The 23,014-nt window shown below is 34.7% G+C and overlaps 3 protein-coding genes across 22 annotated transcripts in view; 2 read left to right on the top strand and 1 right to left on the bottom strand.

The window, feature by feature from the left end:
* LOC141459159 (uncharacterized) overlaps nucleotides 1-5,989 on the top strand; it is a 51,711-nt gene extending 45,722 nt beyond the window's left edge. For 8 of the 18 annotated variants that reach the window (XM_074137860.1, XM_074137861.1, XM_074137859.1 and 5 more), the window contains 4 exons: nucleotides 624-853; nucleotides 1,563-1,815; nucleotides 2,751-3,076; nucleotides 4,423-5,594. In XM_074137860.1, coding sequence (XP_073993961.1) covers nucleotides 624-853; nucleotides 1,563-1,815; nucleotides 2,751-3,076; nucleotides 4,423-4,719 — 1,106 coding nt within the window. In that variant the 3' untranslated portion in view covers nucleotides 4,720-5,594. Of the gene's footprint in view, nucleotides 1-623; nucleotides 854-1,562; nucleotides 1,816-2,750; nucleotides 3,077-4,422 lie in introns of all 18 variants that reach the window. The other 10 variants (XM_074137866.1, XM_074137864.1, XM_074137865.1 and 7 more) reach the window with 4 other exon arrangements.
* Nucleotides 5,990-7,661: 1,672 nt separating this feature from the next.
* On the bottom strand, nucleotides 7,662-11,488 carry Datp (purine phosphoribosyltransferase family protein Apf). Its single transcript, XM_074137884.1, has 3 exons — nucleotides 11,229-11,488; nucleotides 8,473-8,585; nucleotides 7,662-7,981 (listed from the first exon to the last, which is right to left on the bottom strand). Exons 1-3 carry the CDS (start codon nucleotides 11,338-11,340, stop codon nucleotides 7,787-7,789), a joined length of 420 nt encoding a protein of 139 aa, XP_073993985.1. The 5' UTR covers nucleotides 11,341-11,488; the 3' UTR covers nucleotides 7,662-7,786.
* Nucleotides 11,489-11,973: 485 nt separating this feature from the next.
* Nucleotides 11,974-23,014, top strand: part of Nckx30C (solute carrier family 24 member Nckx30C) — a 29,346-nt gene continuing 18,305 nt past the window's right edge. For all 3 annotated transcript variants that reach the window (XM_074137881.1, XM_074137882.1, XM_074137880.1), the window contains exon 1: nucleotides 11,974-13,121. In XM_074137881.1, the coding sequence (XP_073993982.1) occupies nucleotides 12,438-13,121 (684 nt within the window). In that variant the 5' untranslated portion in view covers nucleotides 11,974-12,437. The remainder of the gene's footprint in view (nucleotides 13,122-23,014) is intronic.

Genomic DNA, 23,014 nt, shown 5'->3' with positions numbered 1-23,014 from the left:
TTTCTGCAAATTCACGATCATTTGGATACTGCAATTGATATAAATTACAAAATATTATTTTCCTCGACCCAGAATTGTAGTTAGAAGCCCTAACTTACTTCTTTCTTGGATTTTTAATCAATGAACATATTTCTAGTCTGATTGCTTTCTCTTCCCTCATTCTGTGTTGTCTGAGCGAGAGAAGTGGAAGCAAATCTGTATCGGTTAGTTATAGCTGTAACCTAAGAAGTAGGATTTTGGCTCGGTCGTTTCTTACGCACATTTTCGGCTTTCATTTTTAATGAGACACTTTTTCTGGTATACACATTACTCTTTAATAAGTGCCTGATGGATAAGTCTTAATATTTTAGTATGCTACTAATAAAAGTCATTAACACGAAGCCATGGTATCAATATCAACAAGATGTGAGTTGCAGGTAGTATTTAACTTATTGGGTCCATTTGATTTTCATGGTCTTCATCATTTTTATTAGTAAGTAGCACACTTACTCGTTGACTGTTATTTTTCTGTTTTCTTATTATTAATGCCATTATTATTAAGAATTTATTTTACTCAGCGCAATGCTAGATTTGTAGCTTGGAACCTATTATTACCACGTGAAAATAATTTATTTTTATTTCAGCTGCTAGCTGGTTTGAAATGCAAGAGAAAAAAAAATCTACGGAGAATGAGGACGACAGAGTCAATGAACCTAGCGTGGCAGCTGGACGAGACGCAGATCAGGCCGCTTGTCGGGTGTGTCATGATAAATTCGATCAATTTTACCATCAAGAGAAGGAAGAGTGGCATTATAGGAAAGCCATTCGTATAGACGATGTCCTGTATCATCCACAGTGTTATCAAGATCTAATTGTATGTTTATTATGTCTATTATAGTGTAACAGAGGTATTTGCGTTTTACTCTTGAAATTAAAATATGGTTTGTTTGCTTTATAAGCTTATTGCTCGTAAGGTCATCTATTATTAAAGTTAAATCCATTTGCGGGCCATCAGTTGTGCTAGTTCATCGCTAATACCACCGCCAAGAAAATACTACTAACTTCCTGTTTTCACTTCCTCCGTATTTATTGTTTTGGGTCATAGAGCGAAAGAAGTGGTAATCAGTGGTTTCTAAGTCTAAGCTGTAATATGGGTCATTGGAAAGCTTTTAATTATACTCTTTCATTTTCAAGGATGTGCATTGACTTGTTGCATGCACTTTTCAGTTAACGAAACGTGAGATACTTTCCAGCTAAACTTAACTTCCAGCTGTCCTAACAAGAGAAGAGATTGTGGCCTATTTAAGTCAAAAGGAGCCCATATAAAAACAAAATCATTCTTTTCAAAACTAAAACAATGGTAAAATCAGGTGTGGCAGATCACTAGAATCACAAGACTCTAAAGGTTTAAGAAAAAAGTAGTTTAATACAAAAATGATATAATCTGCTATTTCTCTAAAATGGTTTAAACTCAAATAATGATTTGTATGAACCTTTTTGTCACCAATAAGGTGTAGAACGTGATGGCCAGTTTAACTGCTATACTCTGTGAAATAAAAAATTCTGTTTTACTTTCTTTTCAGGAAAATCGTGCAACCCTAGATCCACCAGAAACACCAATTGCTTTAGAAGAAGAAGAGCCCATATTAATAGAGGATTCTATAGCGCTGGACGATTCTAGCATATCAGTTTCAGATAGCGCTAAAAGTAGATCCGATGATCAAGCCATAGCTTTAGAAAAGACTTTACTGGCCGCCGACATCGACGTTATAGAAATTGTTGATCCCAAACCTCAGACTACGGACTCGCCGATGGACATAAGTAGTAATTTAATAGGTAATCTACTAGGCTAGTAACGCAATTTTTCTGCCTCTACTGTTGGTGCTTTAGCTCGCCACCATATAATCCTCATTTCAAGTAAGTGGACTATCTGGGACCTCTTTAACCTTTCTCTTCGCGGTAGCTGAATTTTCTAGGGGTCCTGTATGAGGCAGTCTTCCCAAGTGGCCTATTTTCTATGACCTGCGAACTCCATTTTAGTTTTTTAATTCTCACTAAAATGCCTTTTATCCCTATTGTTCTTTTTATTTATTCGATTCTTATGCAGTCGTATCGCTTGAAGAAATACCCACTTTTCTTCATTGACCTTGGAGCTACTTGGAGCTTGTCACAAAGTTTCTTGGTTAAATTCCAAGTTTAAGCCCCTTAGGAAGTCACAGGTTTGCAGGACTCGAATTTTCTGTGGTAGGGGGACTGCTTTGTTTTATGTTTCAGCCACCACCACTTCTTCCATCCGATTGTAATTCCGATAATTTTTTTCTCCGAGTTACCTTTTTAGATTGCTTTGTACAATTTAGTTAAATGCTATCCACTCGTATTGGTTGTGGAGCACTGATAGTTTTAAACAATGCCAACGAACCTGAGGTTGTTTTTAAAAACACTCCATTGATACATATTTCATTATCATTCCATTCTAGCGCCCTGAGGATTACTTCCTATTCACAATTAAACCTGCTTAACACCTCTTTCTTGCCCAGTTCTATCACATCTCAATCTCGCGTCGCTATTCGTTATACAGCCTGACTAATTTCAGTACAGTTCCTTGACTTAACTTTAAATAAGAACTTAATTGATCAAATGTCTTGTGGAAATCTAACACTTTATATTCTATCGCTTTTTCTGTTTTCTATTGTACTTCGTTGGTGCTTATTAGCCATTCCTCAAATGTATGATATTAATGAGGATTAAATGAGTTGCCTTGATGTTGACAGATGATGAGAAGACAGAAGATGAGAAAACAGAATCTCTCGAACCAGCTCCACAAGTACAAGACCACGAGAGCGACGATGATATTCTCCACATTGAAGTGGTTGAGCAAAAAATTGAGTCCTATGAAATCTTGGATGATGAAGAAGATATTGAAACTAGCATATCTAGTGAACAAACGATGGAACAGACCAGTCATCCAGGCCTAGACGTTTTGATTGACGAGGAAAACGAGGACGATATTCTAGATTTTTCAAAGGTCAAGGTGAAAACTGAGAAAATCGACCTTGCCAGGCCGGATCATCATATTACTGTTCCTAGCCATATTTCCGTTAGTAGCATAAGCATTTGTACTTTCATGTTAGACATTATCATTATTATCGTCAAAAGATTTTATTCGTCTTAGGCGTATTTGTTTTTGGTTTAGCCGAACGGTTTAGATTTTCATCCATCTTCAGAGTTAACGGATTGGCTTTGTTTGTTAATTAGGTTATAATTTTGATATAAAAGAACAATAAGTAGTGAAGGGATTACACCAAGTGAACGTACTGGATTCCCAAGCAGAGATCCCAGGTTCGAATTCAGCATTCCAGCTCTTACATTATTTCTTAGAGCTTTTTGTAGCTCAATGTCTGGAAGCAGGCAGTGCACTGAATAAATCTCTAAGTGCCTATGACCAATGTTGATGCGTCTTATGTAAGCCCCAATGAAAATGCTGTTTGTGTATTTATGTGAACAAAATGTTTCAAAAACGGAAAATCACGCGAAATTCTTTATATATATTTTAAGGATACCTGATTCCAACTTAGCGATCAAATCTCAACCAGAAAAACCGTTTTATTTTTAATTATTTTATTAATTAATTATTATATTATTATTTTTTTGTAGTAGAGAATGATAGACCTTTTAATCAAGGGTGAGAAGGTATTCACCCATCTTAAAGTTGATCTTTACATCGCAGAGAAGTTTTGCTCACAATGCCTTTTTAAAGTTTGTATTTTCTAGTTTGTAAATGCGTTAATTTTCAATTTTTCCTTACCACTCAGTATTAAGATAGCATTAGAAAGTATTATATTTTGTACTTTCGAGTTTACAGAAGAAACAGTTACTTTGAGGTACCCTGTTTTTGCCGCAAATCTACTTCTCATTACGAGGATTAATTTTTTATAAAAGCGCGTCATCACATAGTTTTTTTTTCTTCCTCTAAAGAAGATTGCAAATATTCCTATTTTTGGCGGCCTTTTAAGGTATAAATGCGCCGCTGGCCTGCATCTCCTTTTTACAATTCTCATAGTCGGGAGACGGCTATCTAACAGTGCCTTTTCACTGTTTTCACTTTGACCACTGCCTTTTCTGCATTTAGTACACGCATACTTAAATTTGACTCAGAAAGCGTAAAATATCATCAATTCTTATGTAAATATAGTTCATATGTAATTTCAGCAGCTAAACACTTACATTCCCGAGATGATATAAAATGTTTAATACCTCAAACCGAACCGAAGCTATGGTTAAAAAAAAATACTAACAGAACAGAACTCTTTGAAAGGCTCAAAATGCCAAGAGATTCTCTAAACAGTCTTAAAATTAATATACAATAATATGTTGACATCTATGAATAGGTTTTATCTCAGAACTTTTGATATTTTCGTTTTAATGTTTTGTTTTTACTTTTAGGTTGTATCTTCTATTGATGGCAATGTGGAACTAGAAGAAGCCACACCAATTGTAGTACCACGAAATAAAATCAAAATCAATATATCCTCAAAACATACGGCTCCAAACATTCGAATTAATAGTGAAGAATTAACGAGTAGTAAACCAGAATCTAGTGTGATTCGAATGGAACCACCACCACCTGGAGAAGAATTGTTTCCAGCTAGTCTAAAAGCAAAATTAGTTGGCCGAAAGATGCGAATATGTGATCCCATCTTCAAAGACACGGATAGCTCAGGTCTTTGTTCAATAATGTAACGCAATGATAATATTGTATAAAAAGGTATAAATACTTTGTCTTATGTTTTCAAAAGCATAAATTGTTACCAAAAAATGTTTAAAAAAAAAGTTAAAAATGTCTTAAGTTGAACAAAAATGTATGATATTTAATTTTTGTTTGTGTGTTTTTTTTTGTAAAAATACAAGCATACAAAATTGTAAAAAAAAAAAAAAAAAAAAAAAAAATTGAAAAAATGTTAATACAATTTTTTCAACATTTTGTAATTACAGAATTTTATTTATCAAAGTGTCCAAAATTTCTGCAGATTTCGAATTCTTATAAAATAATTATTTTGTTATCCTTATATTAATAATAGACTGGGAATAGAAAAAACACGTATTAGAAACATTAGAATATATTATATTGTAGTATCTTATATTGTTGAACCGAACAAAAAATGAAATAAATGAAGAATAGAGAAAATAAAAACTAACCAATGTTAGAACCGACCTAATGGCAGAACAGAGTTCAGAGAGTCTAAAGTCAAGCACGTTGGAAATCAATTCACCAAATTACACGGTGCCTATAATTGTGTATGGTGTAGAACCCACACGGTATACCATAATGGTATATATGAAAATATCTACTTCTAAAATTAATGAGACCATGTAAAAAAAAGCGGGTCTCTATCTGCTATGTTTGTTTTTTCGCTCGAATCGCGATTTGGCTACGTTCTTGGTCCTCGCGTTCGGAGTCCGAGTGGTTTTATGTCGGCGGACTCTTGGTTCATATCTCTCCAGAGGTAGTTATGGTTCTTCTACGTGTGCAATAATAAGTTATATTAAAAGCATCACTTATTCGAAACTTAAAAAAAAATATTTGAAACGGAAGTATAAGTTTACAGATTGGACTTTGGAAGGTTTTGAAATGTTCTGGAAACAGATTTATTGATTCTAAAGTTAAAATGATAATAATAGAAATATTTGGCGCTAATGACCGTAGACGTCGATGCGCCGGAAAAAAAGAAGTATTTATTAATTTTATTTGAAACATAAACAGTTGATTGAGTTTAGTGTTCTGTGAAATCTATGACATCAAATGCATATGAGCCTAACAACAAGCAAGGGTATGAATAGACATCCTCCGTATTCGGCATAAACCAGCCTAATTATACATCATCAGACGTGTAAATATTTACAATATAACTGAAAAACAAAAATAAAATCTTTACAAAAATACCACAAGTCTCCTTAACAAAAACATTTATCTGACAAGTCAGGTATAAGGGTTCATTAAACGACAAATGGTACACAAGTCAGTAAGTAATACCTAACATTTCATTCATACTTCAGCTAGTAATTTCTGTCACTTAGAAATGTTCGATAAGCCAGTGTGTTTTGTATAAATCGAGGCACCACGGTAGCCGAGCGGTTAGAGGCGAGACCTGCGAAGCTAATATGTATTGTGGTACTGGGTTCGATTACCAGTCTTAGGCCTTGGATTTTATTTAATGGTTAATAAAAGAAATTTTCAGTAAAGTACGTTTGCTAGTCACCTCCAAACGCAATTTAACCCTTAAAATAATAATGTAATGATGCTAAACAAAATTAAAAAAGTTTTTTAAAAAACACCTAATACCAACGTTCATTAAGGAAATTATTTTATTTTTCTCTTGTAGGAATCCAGATTTAAGGACAACTTTAGAACAGCAGTAAGAAAATAGACATTGTAGGTTTAAGTTCATCCTTTGATTAATTAAATTAAGTAATTAATTAATTACGAAGTAGTTTTTTTTCCCTGCTGGCGCATCGACGACTATGGTCATTAGCGCAATGAAGTAGTTAACTGTTAAGTAGTTTATATTATACATTTTTTAATTCCTTCATTTTAATATAATGTTCTTTGGGCGATTACTATTAAAGAACTCAATAATTATTTGATCATCAAACTCCTTTACGTGTTAGGTACTTAATTAAATAGACTAAATTTATATGCAATCTAGGCGTGAAATATTATTACTAACAGTTATTTCTTTCTTTCTGAGTACAACTCGTCTAGTATTCTGCTGTTGAATTCAGAATTGAAATTTGTGCGATTTAGATTACGATAGCATCAGACCACTTTTAACTTCCTTTTGTGAGCGAAAATTGTTGGTATAATGATGATAATTAGGTTTCTACTCGGTAGTATTGAGAAACTACCATTAATTTATCAATACTTCTGACCACACTTTAATATTTTATAATTACCAAAAGAACTGGCATTAATGGCAGTAGGATATAGAATCCGCTTACTGAATAATTAAAAAAACTAGCGGTCAAATTTGTGGCAAAAGGAATCAATATCAGTGGTATAGAGTACCAGGTAATGTGATCAACATTTAAAATGGGTGACTAACACCAATGTATGTTAAGTATTGTCGGGCACCAGCTAGAATTTTTAGATTTTGATAGTACTCTTATAACTTAGCTGATCGCTGCAGTTGATTATTCATCATATTTTCATTAGAAAATACGCCAGTGTTTGAAAATAAAATAACGAGGTAATTAAAATTACTAACTACATCTAGCCTTTGTTTATCATTGAATTTTATTTTATTTTATTTTTTTACGTTTACCACATTTACTGAAAATAATTTTTGTTTTCTCTATGTTTACTTCCAACCCATTAGCGAGAATATACTTGTGATGTGCGTTTAATTTCTTTTGCAGCTCTATTGGTGTATCGGCGAGAAGAATCAGATCGTCTGCGTGAAGTAAACGACAGATCTCGTATTTGTTATTTATGGACACTTATTGGCAATTATAATTTTCGAGAAAACTGTCTAAATCATCTATAAAAATTGAAAACAATTTTGGCGATAAAACATCCCCTTAGCAAACCCCTAGGTTTATAAATCTAATCCATTAAAATCTTTGACTATTATTATTTCTTTTATTTTCATTTTCACATACGATTTGTAGGCAATAAAAACTACAAAATTACAGAAAATTATATTAATATACAGGCTTCAAATAAATTCAAACTTGTCTTGTTTTGGGTTGGAGGAATCGGGTAAATGGATAAAATCATAAGCAATAATAATTGTGGATCGTGACAGTATGATCATTTCTTGCTCAGATGTTCATAAGCACGTGTTAATAGTGCTTGCATATCTGGAAAATGAGCTAATCTGCATGCTTCGTTAATTTCAGCCCACTTGTAATCTTGGGCTTCGTGTGATATGGTGACCTGGAAGTCCTTGTCAATTAATTCTGCCAGCCAGTAGGATACAATTTTTGGTTTCCCATCTACAGAATACTGAAAAGTAAGATTTGGTTATTAACAATTGAGCGAAAAATAACAAGAATGTCGACAACTGACTTCAAGTTACTGCTAAGGGATGAAGTTCAAAAAATATTGAAGCTATTCCAATTAGGACATGAATAGATGCAACATTAAGGTATTTCGCTATAGTGATTCACATCATTGTTTGTGAATACTTTTAAAATATCTGATACCTTGATCTCTATGATTATCCTGAAAAATGTATGGAAATCGCTAAGCTTTCAATGATTGGTCAACTGATGCATGCCTTCTTATAGCATATAGATTCGCGCCTTTGATTCATGTCACACGTTGCAAGAAAAAAGGCACCATGTAAACGAGGCTTAAGTATTATAGACTAGAGATACCCGTAGGGTCTCCAAGTTCCCGCTGAAAAACTTGCTAATCTCCCACATACCCCAGGGGTCGATTTAGTTCTGAACATTTGGAAATAAGCACCACCCATTCTAAAACTAGATACATACATGCAATTGCTCCTTGAAGTCTTGAATGCAAATCTGATTCCTATTAATACCTGCTTCCTCACTAGTTTCTCTGTAGGCTGCAGTCAAATCATCTTCACCATTCTCAACATGTCCTACAAAGATTATACAATTAGGTTATGATTACGAAAAGATTATATGATGATTATTTATAGTTCCGTCACTCTTGGAAAACTAGCCAGGAGACACATTCCTCTGATTTGGCGAAGAGTTATGGGATGTCTATCTACCGAAAGCTGGCAGAAGGGCGAATCATATGCCTGGTGCATAGCCACTTAAAATCCTCGCATTCCCCTTAATAAAGAAATAAGTTAGGCTGCTGGAACGGTATATTAAGCATGAGATTCTAGTGGTACGGCCGTTGCATTCTTGCCAATATGTTTACCAGCCTAGCAACTCCACTAATGCTGCGTTGGAAGATCTCAACAAACTATTCTCCACGTCTTTGGAAGACAAAGAGGTAGCTAAGGAAGCCTTTGTTGACATCAAAGAAGCTCTTAAATATCTCCATCGACTCCCTTATTCATTACTGGTTAATAGACATATGACAGCTCTAAATCTGTCACTGTATTGAGGCAGCCTGAAGAGTAGGACAGTTTTGTCCACTTAGCAAGGGTCCTCAATGGCGGCTGTGGTCGGACGAAGTTTCCCTCAAGGAAGTGTTAGATTACCCATGTTGTGGACTATCGAAATTTTTAATATTCGAAATCCGCTATCCGAAAAAAGCTTGCACTGCTTAATTTATGCTAACGACCTAACAATGGTAGTTAGGGACACGGTAGCTGGAAGAGTTCAGACCGCACTTAATATCATGGACAAGTGGGAAAGACTTTCGATAAACACACAATACCACGACTGTCCCTTTTACGAGACGCAGAGGGGTAGGTGGTTTACTACCACCGGCCCTGGTTGGCATCACTATTGTAGTGGCCAAAGAGGTTAAATACCTACGAGTAATTTTGACCAAAGGCTGACATGGAATTCTCATATCTTCACAACCTCTGAACGGCTAAGCTTGTTCTTGGTGTTAGTAAAAGGCTATGTAGAATGAACTGAGGACTTAACCAAACAATCACTGACTCTGTGGTCAAAGGATGTATGACCATTTGGCAACGGACCTTTTTTGTTCACAGACTGCATGGTACCACTGCACAAATTAGGAAGTCATTTCCGAAACTTATTACCAGACAGGTCTGATTGAGCTGAAGTTTCCAAGTCCGTGAAAGGCATTTGAATTGGTATTTACAGCCGGAGGGCGTCAATCCATATTTGAGTGAGCACAGCCAAGTATACTACACTTTTCCAAGCGGAGGTTGAGGCAATTATTTATTGTGTAAGATTATACAACGAAATCTCCGTGGCAGGAGGATTGTCATTTACTCTGGCTTCCAGGCAGCAATCAAGAACATCAGTGCCTACCAAATAATTTCTAGGGTGATGTGGATCTGTATGCAGTCTCTCACTGAGGTGTACAGCTCCAATAAGCTCACTCTACGATGGGACCGCAGGGTATGCGGGTTATGTGGGCAATAAGAAGGCGGGCGATCTGGCCCGGTTAGGTTCCAGTAAACCTTTAATAAGCCCGGAACCAATCTGCTACATCTCTCGGGAGTATCGAAATCAGTCTTTCGCAGCATCTCCAAGGCCTCCAATGAGTTTATTTGAGATCACGTCCTGAAAATTTACGGCAGATCTTCAGATCTTCTTAATCAGGGACGGTGCCTTTAGTTATTGTTGGTCAGTTGATTGGGCACTGCAGGCTCAGAAGACATGAGTCTGCTGGGTCTGGTCGAGAGTAGTCATGGCAGTCTTTGCTTAACTATGGAAGAGAGACACTCTCCATGTGCTTTCGAGAGTGCGGCAAGAGCGAGGTTCCTCAGAATGAGCTTTACGGAGACGCCTTTGCGGCATGCTTTTGTGCATTGGGCTAGCGTATCTGCTCTAAGCCATTGGTTAACTTTAGCCAACCAGGGGGATGTTACAATAGATTCGTTCGGGTCGGCTGTTTGGCTAGCTCCCACTTTATTAATTTTATTCTGTTCTACCATTCTTAAGCCCATCACCCTTTTTTCAAAACCCGTCTATTTAGAGGCAGATTATACTGATCTAATCTGTTTCAAAATTTCTCGAAGAAGACTTAAGTATAAAGACCGTCTTCAATATCAGAAACGGTGATCGAATCGATGTAGATTTTTTTTTTAATAATGCAAAATCGTCCAATTTTTACATTCAGCATCCATTTTAAAGCTGATGCAAACGTAAGACTAAAAGTAAAAGGTATCTAATAAAAATCTTTTGACAGACTACGCTTGAAATTTAAAAGAGAAGTGGCGCAGAGACTTAGGTTACACATAGTTTAGAATATGGTTCACTAAGTTCATTCTAAAATTGATTTGAGACTAACAAGGTTCGTCTAAACCATGATTCGATTCCCAACGATTTTAAAGAAATTTTAAATTTTAGTTAAAAACAAATAGCGATTATATCAAAATGTTTTACGATTTTTTTCATCATAAAAACTCGTCTTAACTCATTGAGAGTAAACGCTAACGCAAATTTAAAAGAAAAAATAATTTTTTGTAAGTCGATGATTTTTGTATAGTACTAAAACATGTTATTTTAGACTTGGCACCATATCTCTTGCCACTTCTGGCTTTTGCTTTTAAGTAGAACTAGCAGCGAATTCAGGTGATAAGCTCCAGCAATATCTAAAAACTGATTTATTAAATAATAAGTACCTTTCGGTGGTGACCAATGATGATCTCTATATGATGCTTGTAGCAATAGAAATTCAACATGTTCTTTCCTTCGAAATAGTAAAAACCCAGCGGCTCTTACTTCTGTGAGCATTTTTTTTTTGTGTTATACATGGACTAGAAAGTTTAGTTTTTTTTTCACACACTAAGTTTTCATTTTTAATGGTAATATAAATCACAAATTTGGTTACATATCGCTCAGGTTATATTAAGTTGTATCAATTAAGCTTGTTAAACAGTGTTGTCGCAATGTTGACTTTTTTTCTGCTCGGTCATTTAAAAATATAGTTACAGGGTTGATATTAATTTAAAAATTATTAATATGTATATTTTTTATTTAGTTTTGAAAATTATTTAAAAAATTTATTATTTCATATTTAGAAATTCTTTCTTATTTTCAAAAAACTATTCTCCGTATATATATATATATTGATTTAGCCTAGTTTTCCTTACTAAAATAAAATGAACATGTTAAGGAGTGGGGAAATGTGTTTTTGCGATTTGGAGTATGAGGAAACTTCTTTTTTCTGCTGAGAAAGGGGAGGCTGAGTTTAGGTTGGGTGTATTTCGTAAGGGGGCAATGTTAATTCGGCTAAGGAAAGGTTGTGAGGGTGTAGCAACCCTTCAACACTACGCTTGTGCAAAATTATAGATTTTTAGCTCCAAAGTGGGGGCCATCCCCACTTTTGGTGTGTTGGAAATACCTACCCCTCCTAGGGTTCACTGCTGTACCACTGGGTCCGTAATACGCGCGGGGGACCCCTTTTCGCCCTACCTTTAAACTCCCTAAACAGACCCAGTTTTACCCCGTTTTGAAAATTGTTTTAGTAAGATAGTATATTGAAAGGAAAATACGAAGTTCTAGGTAGGGGATTCATTTTTCCTGTTAACTTTTTTTTATTTTTATTCTGGCGCGTGTATGATTGTGGTGCCGTGTATGATTTTTTGGGGAAACATTATTTTGATCATTAAAGTGAAGTTGGGTTTTAATTGGATACAAGAATACACGAGGGAAGTGTTTTAATTATATATTATAAAAAGAAAGAATATAAAGACTGGCCTTGTGTAATTTTATTTCTTGATTCAATTTTGATTCTATTTTTTTTGGAAAAGTTTACTTTCTTCGGTTTTTTGAAATTGTTGACTAGTTTTTACTAAAAATTAAAAATACAAATTTTACAATATTTTGAAATGGTCTATACTTCTTGGTTAGTGATTTTACTATTAGTAAATCCAAGTATTGAAGAAAATTTGAATAATACCGAATGCAAGCGAAATGCTACGGAGAAGACACAACTATTTCCACCAGATGTATTTTCAGCAACACAAAGAGAACAAGGCGCTGTCGTATTGCATATTATCGGCGTTATCTATATGTTCGTTGCTTTGGCAATTGTATGCGACGAATTTTTTGTACCATCTTTGGATGTTGTCATTGAAAAATTTGGCATTGCCGAAGATGTAGCTGGTGCTACATTCATGGCCGCTGGGGGCAGTGCTCCAGAATTATTTACCAGTGTCATTGGTGTATTTGTATCATTTGACGATGTTGGGATTGGTACTATCGTTGGTTCGGCTGTATTCAATATATTATTTGTTATCGGTATGTGTGCATTATTTTCAAAAACCGTACTATCTTTAACGTGGTGGCCATTATTTCGTGATTGTACATTCTATTCAGCATCTCTGATTATATTAATTATATTTTTCCGTGACAATCATATATACTGGTACGAAGCGGCTGTATTGTTTAGTATTTATATATTGTATGTATCGTTTATGAAATGGAATCAAACGCTTGAAAGATTTGTTAAAAAACATCTGTACAAGAATAAAGTTACAAGAGTGAGAAGTACTGATCATTTAATGCCTGTGGTAAGTACAAAAAAAAGGAGTTTTTTAGCCTCTACAAATTAAAAGCATGCTAATACAAATCTAGATTTTATGCCTACTATATCCTATATAGAATCCAATCCATAGAATGATCCGTATCTTTTTATTGATTTCCTTAAAATTAACGAGCGAAATAGTTTTAAAACAAATTATTTTACATTGAATTAATTCTAGATTAAAATCCTCTATTAGATACAAAATTTAATTTTTGAATATAATTTTTCTACTTGTATCATATTTACTCTATTATATCTTAGAAAAAAAAGATAAGTTTTTTTGTTTAAAAGAAATAATCTTTAGATTATTTGAAAAGGAAGATTTATAAGATCAAATTTGTTCTTTACTAATCATTATTGTGGATCCTTGCGACTGCTAGAAAAAAGTAACTTATTGTAGGAAGCACTTCTTAAAACCTTCCATAGGTTCTACTTAGCTCAGCCACAAAGTCTATTCTCTTCTACCGTTATAGAAACTTCCACAGTTATTGGTTACATCCTAACATTATTAATCCCCAGAACGGTAATTGGTTACTGCGAGAAACGTTATCCAGTTCCTTCCTAGTTTTTGGCCCATTCCATATCCTAACATACCTGAAGGAATGAGATTATTGTCAGAAACAGTTTCCAGAACCTTTTTGGTTTTTTGCCTCTACCTATATTCTTACGTGCCTGAAAAAATTAAGATGATTGTCAGAAACGGTTCCCAGAACCTTCGGTCCTTGGCTACTTTCCAAATATTCCCTTGTCTGAAGGAATAATGCTATTGTCAAAACAATTTCCTGAACTTCCCTTTTCTTGGCCACAATCCAACTTAATCACCGACCAGCAGGAATAAGGTTTTGTCAGGAAATGTTTGAACTTAAGTTCTTGGACTAACCCCAAATTATTATTTGTCTGAGTCCCTATATGATTGTTTGCAGATCTTGAACTCGCTCCGAATCCCTCTTTGCCTGAGAGATTAGGTTGCGCTTTAGGTTAGTTAGCAGCTCCCAACCCATCCACTGATAAAATTAAGTTTTGTCAGAAACGGTTAGCAGAATCTATATTTTTTGGTCACAAACCAAAATTCTACTTGCCTTAGAATTAGGTTTTGTCTAATTTTCTTCATAGATCAATCCTTTTCTTGACCACAATACAGCTTCAATAGTCTGAACTTCTAACGGGATAATGTTAATTTTGGAATAGGTTTACACGTTCTAATTCTCTGCCATTTACGGTATTTTTACTTGCCTAAAGAAATAAGGTTCTTCTCAACGCCGGTTTCCAGAACCTACCTATTCTTTAACTTAGTCCAATAATTATCTCACTAAGTAAAGGTTAAAGGTTCGTAAGGACATTTATAATTTACAATTAACAGTACCTCCACTGTTCTGGAGGTCACGATAACCGAGTAGTTTGTAGATATTGGCCTCGGATTCTATTTATGGTATATGAAAAATTTGTAGTGAAATATGTTAACTAACTAACTGGTTCCGTCCAAATTATCTAATTAGTATAGTAGTAGGACTTATAGCCCGCCTAAATGAATGGGCATTATTTTACTTGTTTGCCTCCACAGATCTCAGTCCAAATTACGCAGCTGCCAGAAGTAATAAGATATATGGAAATTACTAGAACCTTTAAGTTCTTGATTTCAACCCCCAGACCATCTTAAGTGTCTTCCTGAATTAATTAAATTATTTTCATAATGTTTTGTAGAATCTTCTAGTTCTTGGACACATCCTTAATAAAACACCTTCCTGAAGAATTAAGATTCGTGATAAAACGACAGACCTTCCAGTTCTTGGCTATTTTAAGCTCCCTTTGAGTTATTCTAAGTAGTGATATCCCAAACCTTACAGTTTTTGGTCACATCTTTAATTAATCACTTGATTAGAGATTAAAGTTATTGATACGGCGGTTTGTAAAACCTCCCATTTCTTGACATTGGTTCAAGCCTCTAAAGAATAAGTTTTTTTTTTTTTTTTTTTGTAGTAGTTCGCATATCATTCTCTATTCTTCATTGTTTCAAAGCCTTTTAGATATTGCCTAGCTTGGTAGTGCTTAGATGAGGTTACTCTCCGATGGGAGGAAGAGTACAAAGTTCTCCCCAAGAATGTTGCAATCCCCGCTGGAAGCATGCAACACCTAACGTTCTTCCTAGGAGTACATAGTGTCTGTTGCACTACTTGGGTACAACTTCGCTACTGGCAATTTCTAACTTACTTCAAAGATTCTGAGACCAAACACGTACGTTCTAACCAGTCACAACAGAACATTAGATTACGATGGATTGGGGTTAATAGTCAATGCCTATTCTCCTCTTTATATATAGGACAGAAATCAGAATTCCAATCTCAGCGTAAATTCCAAAATCAAGCCAGAGAGATGAAATAAATTTATTCTAAAAAGGCTTTACAGAACCTTGCAATTCAAGGTCACAAGGCGAATTTATGACTGTCCGAAGAAATAAGGTATATCTCCGAAATTGCTTTTCTGGAAGTTAATCTCTCAATAGTATGCAGAATTTCCTATTTCAAGGTCATGACGTGAAATACCCACCTTCTGAAAAAAAAGTAACTCTAAAACAGAAACCGTTATTTTAAGAAAGGTTTTGTAGAATCTTCAGTTCAAGGTCACTCCGTAAATGTCTCCTTGTATGAAGGTGAATCTCGGAAACGGGAAGCAGAATTTTCTTCTCCAAGGTCACAAGTGGTATTTTTACCTGTCCTGAGAATTAAGGTTATTCTTAGAAATGGCTTTACCAAACCTTCGAGTTAAAGTTCAAATTATATATTCATTCTGAGCTTGAAGGTTATTTTCAGAAATGGTAGCAGTATCTATTCAAGGACAGTCAATGAATTCTCTAATTACTTAATATGGGAAGTTCTCAGAGTTGTTACAGAATTTTATAGTTCGATGTGACATGTAAATTCTCTCCTTGCCTGTAGGGTTCTACAACAACGGTCGTCCGAACTCAGCAGTTTAAGGTCATATTAAATTGTAAATTAACCTAGCCCAGGGGTCGGCAACCTATTTTAGGAAGAGAGCCGTTTCTCCTAAAATAATTTTAATAAATCTTACCAAGAGCCGCAAGGATGATAATGTAAACAACTCTGTAGACCATTTGTACTCACAGATTATTATTTTATGATATTCAATACCATTTAAACGTTTTATATATTTATTTTCACATATTGCAAAGTTAATAAACAAATAAATAATAACTAAACCTGTGTTTGAATGAAAATGGCGCCAGTCCTATATACTCGTATGTGTATGTACATACATAACTTTGAAAAGATAAGTCGCTTCTAACTCTTTTACTTGAAACAACAAACTATACGTCACAGCCAAAACACTGGTGAAGACGCCAAATTGTCTTGCGTCGAAAGCGAATTAAAACGTACATAGAAACATCCGACGACGGCGCCAATCAAGAGCTTCCAACGGACTGACTACAGTAACGACGCGTGTCACAGGGGAGGGGTGCGGTGATAAGCGAGTACAAGTGGCTGAGAGATAGAATCGGTGCCTAATCCTCGTTAATCGATTCAGAACGATTTTTAAATGTTTTTCTTTTTTTTATATAAAATAAATAATATTTGCGTATGGAACTAAAGAGCCGCAGCTTCACATCCAAAGAGCCGCATGTGGCTCGCGAGCCGTAGGTTGCCGACCCCTGACCTAGCCAGAAGTTTATTCTGTGCAACGGTTTGCGGATCTTCGCATTTCAAGATCACATTGTAAATTGTTTTAAGCCGTCAATTTTCTTGTTCCACAGTTTTGAAACCAGTTTGTTTTTAACCATCTCATAAACATCTCATTATATTTTGTATACTGTATAAGGAAGAATTACGATCGTTTCGAAATTTCGAGATTCACTGTTGCTTTCTTAACCTTCTCTTTATGCTCTAGCTCTGATATCTAGTTCATTGGGGATAAATCTAGAGAACTCTCTTTCTCTAAATACCAAACATATGATATGAATGATACGGAGGTGTGCTGCTAAGAGAATTCATGTTGGGTTCATACTTTTTTTAGTTGCTTTGCGAAATGTCGGTTAGCCGCTGTTTTTATCCGTGCTCTTTGTTCAAGTGGCTATTTATTTGTTTTGTAACTTAAATCCTATCTGTAGTTAACTTAGACAGATCTCTTCTGTCTCTTCTGTAATATAGCTCCTTTGTTTGTTTATATTTTCTTCCGTAATCCCTGGTACGTTGGAGTCACGCCAATCGTTAAAGGTTGTGGCGTGGAAAACTAAGTGACTGAGTAGGACGAAACAACCTAACTTACGACTTGGCCACGTCAACATTATTTATTCCTCACATAGAAAGCCTTGAAGAAATAATTATCATATCATTTAGAGCCTGCAACATTGCATTTGCAGCAATCTAAGAAAACCATATATACCGTTATATAAAACAGAACGCCCCAAAACTAACAGGCTTCTGTCGACATCACACATCTAGCGAGTGCACTTCCAACTATAGGTTGGCATCCGAGATAAATTTATATTGCGGTTCCCCTGCCGCTCAACTCAAAACCGCAGATACTGTAGTTTTTTTTGTGCACCACTGACCACTGTGATTCAAACCCAATGGCAAGCAACTGGCCTGGTATTTGCCCCGTAGTTCAGTATTTCATGCCTAAAGTGTAACGAGACTGATCGCACGCCCGATGAACTTGTCACCTACTGATTTTTTGTCGAGGGCCAGAAGGATAGAGGTTCAGGAAACCGGCATACTTGCTGGCAACCCTGAAGGGAAAAGGAGAAGAATGGAAAAGAAAAGAAGAAGGGTAATCCCCTACTTGGAGAGCGAGTTGCTGATTGCATCCCCTTGTGGATGGGCAATAGGTCGCCAAATGCCTACGCCGAGACGATCTCTGGACAGACTTAGAAGCATTTGGATAAAAATATGAAACAACACAAGAGACTCATAATAACTGAGAGAAACGTACTGCAATAGCATTTTACGCCACAACACTTGGGTGTGGTTTGTGTTCAAGACCTACTTGTGCCGACCTTCTGAGGACAGATAGGGAACCCCTTAAATGTCACTTTCGTTGATGGATTTATATAATATAGATGTTGATGGAGTTATATAATATAGATGTTGATGGAAATAATTAAAATATTTTAAAAATCGGAGTTTGAACAAATTTTTTTAGCTATAATTTGTAGAATACTAGTAAGAGGCGCTAGTGACCTCAATAGTCGATGCCCCCCTATAGATTGTGAGATAGAATCGTGTGAGTGTTTAAACCAGGTTTTCTTTGTTTTAAGTTTCAATCCACTGAGAGCCTTTTTTCACTTCAAAAACCCACAAAGAAACGAAACCCACGTTCTGTATGCATACAGAATATAGAACATACAGAACATAGTTAACAGAGCTCTCTGTGTAAAACTAAAGAAAATTATAGCAATTTTCATAAAGGTACAAAAAACAAAGAAAAATCTTATTTTGTTCTTTAATGACAAAACCATATAAACTATGAGTGTAACAGAACTTTGGCGAAAGAACAAATAAAAAAAAGAAAACAGAGCCTCCCTAGCATTGTAACATATAAGGGCTTTGACTTTTGTACAGTTACTGCTACTATTTTATGATTTCATTTACTAATTATTATTACTTATTTACTTTGTAAGGTGAAACATTTCCACTTAAATTAGTTTTTGTTTATCTATTTAATTTCTAAATTACAACCATGGTTCCAATTTTTTTCTAATCTCATAACATTTGATGACAAAGTAATACAGTTTTTAATCTCTGACACTGAATTAGGATTCAAAATTATATCTAGCGCATCTAACTGTAAATTTGGTAGCTTGTAATAATATTTAATTCCAAGTGCGCTAAATGTACGGCTTTCTAACAAAAGATGCTCAAGCGTATCCAATGAGCCGCCATTACAGAATAAGCAATTTTCATTAGGGTTGAAATATTTTTTTATCTTTAATTACTATTCTAGGGTATTTTTTATTTGCCAGTCGGAGCTGTGCTATTAGTTTAAGAAAGTGCAGCGGAACACTTAAGGACAGGTAAAACGGTGGGAAATTGTACTGACTCACAAACCTAATATCTTGTTTTGGACAAAGATTCTAATTCAACACCAATAAGATGATTTTTATAAGCATTTAATAAACTATTTTTGTTTTTGCTTATTTCATTGTAGTCCTGAGAGATCCATATAAGTGACTCCTATTTTAGTTAAATAATCGTATAAAAAGGAACACCAGTTAAAAGGAATTTGTATTTTATCTTTTACATTTATGAGACGATTTAAGCATAATTTTTGCATAATTTAAAAAAAGTAATACCCTCCATGATAGAACCCTCTTAAATATGTGGAAGTTAATATGAATTCTGTTTAGTTTATGTCTAAGTAACGCATCAGAAGTTGATTTTGGGAGCTGTAAGAGTGATTGAAAAAATTTAATTTGGACTTTTTCCAAGATGTCAGCTTAGGACGACGCCCAAATTTCACCGCAGTATAGTAATACGCTAATTGCCATGGAATCGAATAATATTTCTTTAGCCTTCCATATATCTGCTTTTCCTTTAGATGGTATTTGTTTCACGTTCGCAGCTGCGGTTATACTCATCGATTTATTATATTCATTTGCTCTTCTAAAGTTTTCACTTGATGAAAATATGATACCGAGGTATCTGAATACTCTAGTTCAATTACTTCTTGAAAATAAATTTCTTCACTTTTCCTAATTTTCCTTTATGAAAAAGTATTATTTTACTTTTGGCTTCATTGACTTTTAACAAGTTTTCGCAATATTAATCAAGTAAAGTCCAGTTTTAACTGCACATATTTCCAAGAATATCCTATTAGTACTGTATCATCAGCGTAAAGAAGCATGATGACATCCTCCTTTTCATATAGAAAATGGAAAATAAGGAAGGACTGAGGCTCTCTCCTTGCAGTACCCGTTCAGACACCTTGAACTCCTTTGTCTGCCTACCGTCGCTTTGTAAAAACACAGAGGCATTATCATAGAGATCCTTCATGATGTTTACAACCTTACCGTAGATACCAGATTTGTTGAAATTGTTCCATAGTATTATGTGTGATAGGGAATCGGAAGCCCTTTGCAGGTCTATTGATATTCCATAAATTTTTACCCCTTTTTTACTAAATTTGCACCAACCAGTGCAGACAAAGCAAAAATTCCGTGCCTACTTCCTCTGAGTTGGCGAAAACCAAGTTGCTCTTCAGGCAAGACGTCCTGCTGTTCAACCCATACATTCAGGCGATTAGCAATTATTCTAGTAAATATCTTCACCACATTATTAACAAGAGATATGCCTCTACAGTTAGCTGGGTCAAGTGGGTCTTCTTTTTTATGTATCATCTTCAGTTTAACGCTGCCCCAACTGGTTGGTACTTTTTATTTCTCACAAATCATTTTATACTAGTTAAGCTAATAATGGACTCAATTCGGTGGTAGTAATTTAAAGCATTCGTTGCTTATTCCGTCGTTACCGGGGAACCTTTTATTTTTGGAATTGTTTATACTTAATAACAGTTCTTTCAAGGTGAGATCATTATCCAGAAAAGGGTGTTTATTGGACATAAGAGGCCTAATTGGTGTAAAGTCCAAAGGATAAGAATTTGCTGAAAAATTTCCCCATGACTCTATGCCAATGGGGCTAATAGTTAGTTTTAGAAAGGGAGATTGTTTTCTTATATTGTCTTTTTGCTGCTGTAAATTTATCAACGTATTCCTGCTTAAAACTCGATGTTTGACAAAGTTTAAAAGTCTTTCTTCTTTTTGCTCTAAAACAATCGCTATTGAACCAGTTTTTATTCTTGTTGTATCTACAGTTGTTTGCTCTAACTACTTTCATATCACTTTCAATTGCCGCCCCCTTTTTTGCAAAGGATTAAATTTTAAAATTTAATATTTTTGGAAGCAATAAATTTGATTTGAGTTTCAATTCTTTTGGAATACTGAGGAACGGCCAGTAAAATTTGTTTACTAATAAATTTCTTTTTTTTTACCGACGTTTCGACAAATTTATTGTCTTCTTCAAATAACTGTAAATTTGTAGAGCTATCTAACTATATAATCATAATAGGATGACTAGATATTTGCAGCTAATATGGCCAGTGGAGGCATGAAACGTTTTGAAAAGTAGAAATGGGATTTGAGGCTCACTCTGTAGCTGCTTAATTAACGTATTGAATTCTCAAGGTTTTTCTTCACACTTGTAATTTTAAACTGGTTAGTCTATCGTCACAATATATATCCATGATAAGAAGATCTTCAGTATATGGAGACCGAATTCTTTATTGTAAATTATTTAAAACAAATCTACGACAGTTACTAGTTTCTCCGAATGCAAATGTTCAGCAATAGATGTTGCTACAAAAAGAAATATTTATTTAGCCACTAATAATTTATTAATTTCTAAGAACAAGAAACAGTCAAAGCCAACTTAAGAAACTTTGATTCTAATCAAAAGCAGCCAACAGTTAAGTATCAACTTAATTTGTAAATAAACTAAATGTAAGATAAGAAATGATATTTACTAACAGTGGAATTACACAATACATATACGTATGTGTACATATGTATGTAAATCTACTAGCTCTAAAATAAATAAATAAATGAAAAGTTGTTCCGGTTTAATAATAAAAAATGGATAACTATGAAATAAGTGATAAGGGAGGGAAAGAATTTATAGATTGATCTCAAATCATAGAAAATGCAACGGGGTATTTACTCTGATAAACTAAGAAATCAATTCTTATAATTTAAATGTTGGAAAAGGAGAGTGATGTGTCTATTGGCTATGTTAATGTAATTGAACATATTTATTCCAAAGAAGAAGCATTTTGGATTTTGGCAGAGCCATTCTTTAAATTAGAACAAGGAATATGATGAGGCGATCATTTCTAGCCGACCATTTTTCAGGCAGTTCTGGAAAACGTTGTTCGGCCTTTGGATCGGGATCAATGTGATCTAAACATCAACGGGAAAAAACTCAATTTTTGATTCAATAGGAAAAAAGAATAATGCCAATTTCAGTCATGATTTTTTATTATTGCCAAGCTTTCTAAGATGACTAGGTCATCTTTAGGGCTGTGAAAAATCATATTGAAAACGACGTTGAGATTGTAGCAAGATATAAAGTCGTGTTCTTACCAAAGGTTCTTCCCAAGTAGTATTATTCACCAGAATAAATTACTTTTAAAGGGAGAGTGACGTCTGAAAACATCTCCTTAAGGTAAATTTTTATCAAAAGAATTAAAGTAAAATTGATAGTCTTTAATCTGATAAGAATATTATACAACGCTTTTGAAAGTTTCTCTCGGAGAATGATTCTCACTAACAATGAGAACAAAACCAAATCTATGAGTAGTACAGTTGCTGGGCTTAACATAACATAATGAGTTTAAAAAAAAATACTAACGAGTTTATTCTTTAATAAAATCCATTGTTATCCTTCCGTGTGCTATGATTCAATTTGTCATTGGTACCACGTAGGGTCTTTGGAGACGAAACAATATAATCTTATTTCACTTCTCTTGTGTAGTAAACAGTTTACCCTAAACAAAAGACGTGGCACATGAGCCATGTTATCGGAAGAGCGCAATTTACAGGCGAGTTCAATCTCCAGCTTGTTCCTTTTTAAAGCAGCCTAAAGGGAATGTTCGCAATTTCAAGCTGCAGAAGATCTTTTTTCCTGGTAATTAAAGAAGGGTACCAACGGTTTTGGAGAGACTGAGTGCTTTATTCTTGCGATTGATGCCAATTTATTTTATTTTTATTTTTAAATACTGCTTCTATTTGCCCGATTTTCAAAATTTAATCAACTCATTTTATATATTTTTTTAAATCAACTTGTATGGTTAAAACAGTCCGAGTTTTAGTATTTT

The sequence above is a fragment of the Rhodnius prolixus genome, unplaced genomic scaffold (assembly GCF_049639745.1).
Source record: "Rhodnius prolixus isolate KJV_2025 unplaced genomic scaffold, Rpr scaffold_11, whole genome shotgun sequence".
NCBI classification, from domain to species: domain Eukaryota; kingdom Metazoa; phylum Arthropoda; class Insecta; order Hemiptera; family Reduviidae; genus Rhodnius; species Rhodnius prolixus.
The sequence above is the reverse complement of the archived record's forward strand: the minus strand, read 5'-3'. Positions and strand labels throughout refer to the sequence as shown.

Coding starts and splice junctions, on each gene's coding strand:
- Datp (XM_074137884.1), bottom strand. CDS start 11,340: ATGCTCACAGAAGTAAGAGCCGCTGGGTTTTTACTATTTCGAAGGAAA. Junction 8,586..11,228: donor TCATTGGTCACCACCGAAAG/GTACTTATTATT, acceptor TAATCTTTGTAG/GACATGTTGAGAATGGTGAA. Junction 7,982..8,472: donor ACTTCAAGGAGCAATTGCAT/GTATGTATCTAG, acceptor CTTACTTTTCAG/TATTCTGTAGATGGGAAACC.